This window comes from Peromyscus californicus, unplaced genomic scaffold, assembly GCF_007827085.1.
Source record: "Peromyscus californicus insignis strain IS unplaced genomic scaffold, ASM782708v3 Scaffold_8__1_contigs__length_139910024, whole genome shotgun sequence".
Taxonomy (NCBI): domain Eukaryota; kingdom Metazoa; phylum Chordata; class Mammalia; order Rodentia; family Cricetidae; genus Peromyscus; species Peromyscus californicus.
This window is the reverse complement of record NW_026294606.1, coordinates 86,539,891-86,545,890: the sequence shown is the minus strand read 5'-3', so window position 1 is coordinate 86,545,890 and position 6,000 is coordinate 86,539,891. Positions and strand designations below refer to the sequence as shown.

General features: G+C 49.1%; 1 protein-coding gene across 1 annotated transcript in view; it reads left to right on the top strand.

Moving 5' to 3' along the window:
• The first annotated feature begins 2,345 nt into the window (after positions 1 to 2,345).
• Rab4a (RAB4A, member RAS oncogene family) overlaps positions 2,346 to 6,000 on the top strand; it is a 28,832-nt gene continuing 25,177 nt past the window's right edge. The window contains exon 1 of the mRNA XM_052729396.1: positions 2,346 to 2,596. Coding sequence (XP_052585356.1) covers positions 2,566 to 2,596 — 31 coding nt within the window. The 5' untranslated portion in view covers positions 2,346 to 2,565. The remainder of the gene's footprint in view (positions 2,597 to 6,000) is intronic.

The window sequence follows — 6,000 nt, the reverse complement described above, 5'->3', positions numbered from 1 at the left end:
TTTAGCTTGTGTGTGCATGATTGAGCATTGGGGTCAGAGGATGAACCTTCTATCATGTGGGTTCCAGGCCATCAGGCTTGGTGACAAGTACCTTTACTCACTGGACCATCTTGCCAGCCCTGGTTGTGTGTGTGTATGTGTGTGTGTCTGTGTGTGTGTCTGTGTACAGGTGCACGCATATGACTGTGCACATGTATGTAGAGGCTAGATGTTGATATTGGGTATCTTTCTCTATCACTACCTTCTTTTCTGAGACAGTTTCTTTTTAAATCTGGAGGTTACTGATTTAGCAGGAATAGCTGACCAGCAGACCCCATGGGTCACTTTTCACTTCTTCCCCGTGTTAGGATTACAGGTGCACCCTACAGTACCCAGCTTTTCACACTGGTACTGAGACTCTCAACTGGGGTGCTCATGCTTTGTATGGCAAGCACTTGACCAAATGAGTCATCTCCCCAGCCCTCGCTTTTCTGATTTGAGGCAGGATCTGTCTTAGTTGGGGTTTTCTATCACTGTGAAAAAACACCAGGGCCAAAAGCAACTTGAGGAAGAAAACGTTTATTTCAGATTATACTTGCACATCAAAGTCCATCATCAAAGAAGGTTAAGGCAAAACCTGGCAGCAGGAACTGAAGTAGAAGCCATGAAGGAGTGCTGCTTACTGGCTTGTTTCTCATGGCTAGCTCAGCCTGCTTTCTTGTATAACTTGGACCACCTGCTCAGTGGTGGCACCATAGCGGAATGGGCCACTAATTAAGGAAATGCCCCATCAGCTTGCCTACAGGCCAGTTTTATGATACTAGCTTGTGTCAAGTAGACAAAAATACCAACCAGGACAGAGTCTCATGTAGCTCAAGCTGGCCTCACACTTACTATATAGCTAAGATGAGCCGGCTTGAGTTCTCAGTCCTTCTCCCTCCATTTCTCGAGGGATGGGGCTACAAACATGCCACCACACTTGGCAATGTTGATGCCCCCTCTTTCTTTTTAAAAAACGAGATCATAGAGTTGTTTCTGAAGTACACTTCATAGAATTAGAAGCCAAGACAAAAGCATAGGTCACAAGGGCCAAAAGATTCTCTACTAAACTAAGTCACAAAGGCTAAGACATGTTTTTGTTTGTTTGTTTGGTTGGTTTTACCTAAAACTCACTATGTAGACCAGACTGGACTCAAACTCAGAGATCTGCTTGACTCTGCCTCCCAAGTTCTGGAATTAAAGGCCTGTGCCTCCATGCCCAACTCAGACGTGTGTTTTGAATGTAATCTTGTTTGTGAGCTCCTCAGAAATAATACCGAATTTACAGCTTGGAAACGTTGCGTACTGGGGCCTTAAGCACAGTTCATTGCTATTTTAACATTCTTATATAAAATATCTCTGTATTTAAAAGTTGTGTAAGCAATCAATTTTGTTATTTTAAAACATTTCTTTTTGAGCTGTGTCTCTTTTATAACCTTGTTTCCCCTCCTTGCTGTGTAGCCCAGGCTGGTCTCCCACTCAAAACAATCCTCCTGCCTCTGCCTCCCGAATGCCGAGATTCCAGACAAGAGTCACCATGTCAGGCAATCTCAACTGCAACTTGTGCATGCTGCACCAGCAGGAGACTTCAACAAGACTCTAGGATGAGGGCTCCTTTCCCTTCCCACATCTCCTTAATTTTCTGTGTCACAAGACAAAAGAGTGAAATACTGGGCCAGGCAGCACCGGGCAGGCGGGAATGCCTGGTGATAGATCCGTGGCAGAGCCAGATGGCCTAGGGTAAAAAGGTACACAGTGGCCTTTTCCACCACCCAGGCCTCTGTTGCTCCTGGGAAGAAGGCAGGCTCTCAGGCCCTGGTTTGCTCAAGGGGGCCAAATTCCTGACCCCAGTTTGCCTTTCAATAAATGTCCCCCGACCCCTTTTCTTGGGAGTAGGAGTAGGTTCTGACCTGCATTGCTTCCTAAGCCGAACACACCTTTGAAATTAGAGGCAGTAAGGGCCAGGCAACACTGTTCCCCAATCTCTAATGCACAGTCCCCTGAAAGAGGTGAGTCGGGGAGTTCAGGTGACCAAACACACCTGCTTAGGGTAAGAGCTTGGCTTTCTGCTGGTGAACCCTCTTCCCTTCAAAGCAAGCCCTCGGGCGGGCTGCTGTTCACCCTAACCTGGTAGGTCACACTTAAGGATGACTGAGTTTGTGTTGCAATGCCATCTGGAAGGATCTGCCGGGTGCAGGCACCCCTCCCGAGCCCCGCCCCTCCTTCCTTCCTGGTCCCCCTTCTTCATCCTCTCTCGCCTCCACCTCCTTCTCCTAGTAGGAGCCTCTCACCAGTTCTCTGGCTCTCCCTCCCTCCTCTTCCCCAGCCCCGCTCCTCCTTCCTCCTGCGACCCCGCCCCCTCCCCCCTCTGCCGGGCTCCTTCGCCGGGCGGCGGGGCGGCGGTGCGCAGGCGCGGAACCGAGTCCCGCTGGGCCGCAGCCGGTGGCCGGCTCGCAGTGGGCCTGTACCCGGCCCTTCACGCTCCGTTCCCCCTCGCTCTGTGGAGACTGGAGGACGTACCAGATCCCACGGAACTGTGGCGGCAGGATGGCGCAGACCGCCATGTCCGAGACTTACGGTAAATCCCGCGGGTTCGCGCTTATGTGTGTAGGGGGGGGGGGGCAGGCCTTGGGGTCCCGAAATGTGTGTGGCTGGGGTCAGGGTCTCCAGAGCCGGTGTTTAGAATATCGAGATGTTGGGGCTGGGCTGGGATCCTGAGAACCTCGTGGTGTCAGAGGCCAGGTGGAGATACTGAGAATCTTGGGGTGTTTAGGGCTGGGCTGGGATCCTAGTAATCGTGGAGTGCCAGTAGCTGGGATTCTGAGAATCTAGGTTTCAGGGCTAGGTGGAGATACTGAAAATCCCGGGGTGTCAACTGCTGGCATCCTGAGATTCTTGGGGTGTCAAGGTCGGGCTAGAACTTGAGAGCGCCTGGATGTTTAAGGCTGGGCTGGAATCTTAAGGATCTAGGGGTATCAGGAGCTGGGTTGGACTCTCTGGCCAGCAGGTGCCCCCAGCTGTGCAGAGCATTGTGATCCTCTCCTCCAAGTTCCCTCCTGCCTTGACCCTGGTTTCACCCTACATTCCCCTCCTTGGATTATTTAAATAGCTCAAGGTTGGGGGAATCAGTTTATCATTGATTCTCCCCCCTCCCCGCTGCAGCACGGAGCGCAGGGATGGGGGCTCAGGGCCACGCCTGCGTTCAGTGTCTTTGGGGGCATGGCTGTGGGCCTCTCAAGGCTTGGAATTCCTTTCTTTGCATTGAGATTATAATGAGTTTTAAATGGATGACTGCATCTCTTTTCTGGAGACCCCTGGCCTTCCGTATCTTTCCCTCCCTCCCTCCACCCTGTTATAGGTCGCCTTATAGCTCTTTATAAACACATATCCTCTTTATGACCATAAGCCTTGGAGATGGAGCTGTATCTTCTTCATCTTTGTCCCAGTTTCCAATGCATGTGCTGGGTGCTCCCCCTCCCCAATCGAGGTAAGAATAAACTGGTACTATGCATGGTTACCAGTCCCTACTTGAGGCTTGAGACTTTGATTTGGTATGTGCTGGTTCCAGGGAGGGACTCCCATGGAAAAGCATGGTGATCAGTCCGGGTTATCCCAATGTGCCCCCTGATTCCTTCCTGCCACAGGGTGGGGCCAGAGGCCAGCCAGGAAGGTTCTAATCATTGTAAAAAAGTGCCGTGGAAACTTCCCCAAGAGTTTACAGTCCAGTGAGGAACAGATGGTTAATTCGGTTGTGACCTTAATGGATAAACAGTTAAAATCCAGGCAGCAGTTCTGAGGAGTATGGTCTGGCCAACTGTGTGAGAAAGAGCTGACACAGATAGGTCAGAGAGGGGCAAGTGGACAGGCAGAGTTCAGGTCTGGAGCATGGTGTGGGCCCCTTAACTTGAGGAGAGCGAGGAGGCAGTTGAAGAACCTTAAGGTTTGGACTTTGAGAGGGCGGGACCCTGGGAAGGGTAATATGAGGCACACAGCCGCCTGGTTCACTGTCTCCTGGCACCAGCACTCCTGGGGCACTGAGGCATAATGTCTGACCCTATAAACTTCAGGCACTATCCATGGGTGACTGGCTTTGTCCGGGCCACAGGTGTGTTTGTCTTTCCCTTCATTTCAAGGTATTTTCCAAATATGCCTTTATTTTTTAATTTTGGTTTTTGTTTTGGTTTTTGTTTGTTTTGACACAGTTTCTCTCTCTCTAGTTCTGGATGACTTAAAAATCAGTGTAGCCCAGGCTGGCCTCACACTTGTGGCAATATTCCTGCCTCTGCCTCCTGAGTGCTAGGATTATAGACATGTGTCCCCGTGTCCAGGTTTCTACTTTTTAACTAAGTCTGAATGTAATCTTTCCTTTCAAGGGAGAAAACAAACAAACAATGAATAGAAACTAAAAAGTAGAAGTCTAGCTTTAGAAAGAGGCAAGAGGGGTCTCTAGAGCTGCTGGCGTAGAAGAATAGTCACCCAAAACCAAGGCAGAGGCTGTCACCTTCACTCATCCTTGACTGTGTTTATACAGTTTTGTTCCCCAAATTAAAACAACCAAGACCTCTCCTTCTGGACGTTTGCCTGTTGGCTGGCATAGGAATGTTTGCCTAACCTTTAAGTTCCATGTGTTCGGGGCTGGTTTTCTCTCTTCTGTGAAAGGAGGTTCTGTGCAGCTTGGTGGAAATTCGATGAGACATAGGAGCCCGTGTTTTACGGCTACTAATGAGCTGGCTGCTAACGGCCTGTAGAACAGTCCCTGCACCTTGCACTGACTGAGTGGTGTCCAGCATTTTCTTGATCTGAAGTCCCTAACTCTGTGAACCTGTGCTTTAGATCACATAATATCATAATATAAATTGGAATGTTAAATAGGTAGGCTTCTCATTGAAATGTGGTTGACCTAGTCCACTTGATTAAACTGAGACACTAGGATATTAGTAAAGTGTACCTGTGGGTGAGTCTGTGGTGGCTTTCTAGGCATGATTAGATCCCGAGGGCTCCAAACTAATCAATGAATTAATCCCTTGATATATTCCTGATCTGATGTTATTATGGCCCGTGATCCAAGGTTGGAGGTAGGACATGACTGGAGGAAACTGGGGGGATGTCCTTGGAACTCCATCTTCCCCCTGCCTCTTCTTGTAGTCCCACTCTCTGCTTCCTGGCCTCTGCTTCCTGGCCTCTCACATCAGTGAACTGTCCCATCACATATTCCCAGCTCCGAGGGGCTGACTCCTGGGAAACTGAGCCAAACAAATCCTTCCTCCCTTCCCTTCTCTCAGGCATTTTGGTCCCAGCTAACAAAAGTAACACTGACCCTCAACCTGAGTGTCCCTAACCTGAAGGGAGCTTGTCCTAGTGATTGTTAGAGACACAGCATCATCCTATGACTGTGTTCAGTGAGCGCTAGCTGGGCCAAGGACTCATGTCAGCAGCCTGAGACCCGAGAGTTTGAAAACTCTCCTTAATTCCTGACACCAAATGGTCAGTCGCAGAAATTGCTAAGCAGTGTATATGGTGGGAGAATGCCAGGGAGCGTTTAAAACTTCAGTTGCTAGAGAAGAATGGCACGGAGGAAGAATTGATGCCATGTACTATTTGAAAATCTCCCGAGACAGAAGAATTCTGCTCCTGTTGCTGGCCTCGTGGTTGTTTCTACCATAGTATATTCAGTATAGTATATTCCACTTAGAAAATAACGCACAGCATTCTAGTGTCTAAAAGATAAGGTTGAGATCATCAGAGTATTTTCTGCTAACTACACAACCTCATTTGTGTATGTGAGGTTTGAATTGTGTCCTCAAAGTCACACTTAAGTCCCAGTTCTGGACCTGTGCATGTGACCTTATTTGGAATAGGATCTTTGCCAGTGATTATTGAAGGTGGAGTCATGCTGGAGTCGTATGCCCCAAACTCAGTGACTGTGTCCTAATGAGACCAGGGAAACATGGACACAGACATACACAAGGAGAGTGGGCTGTG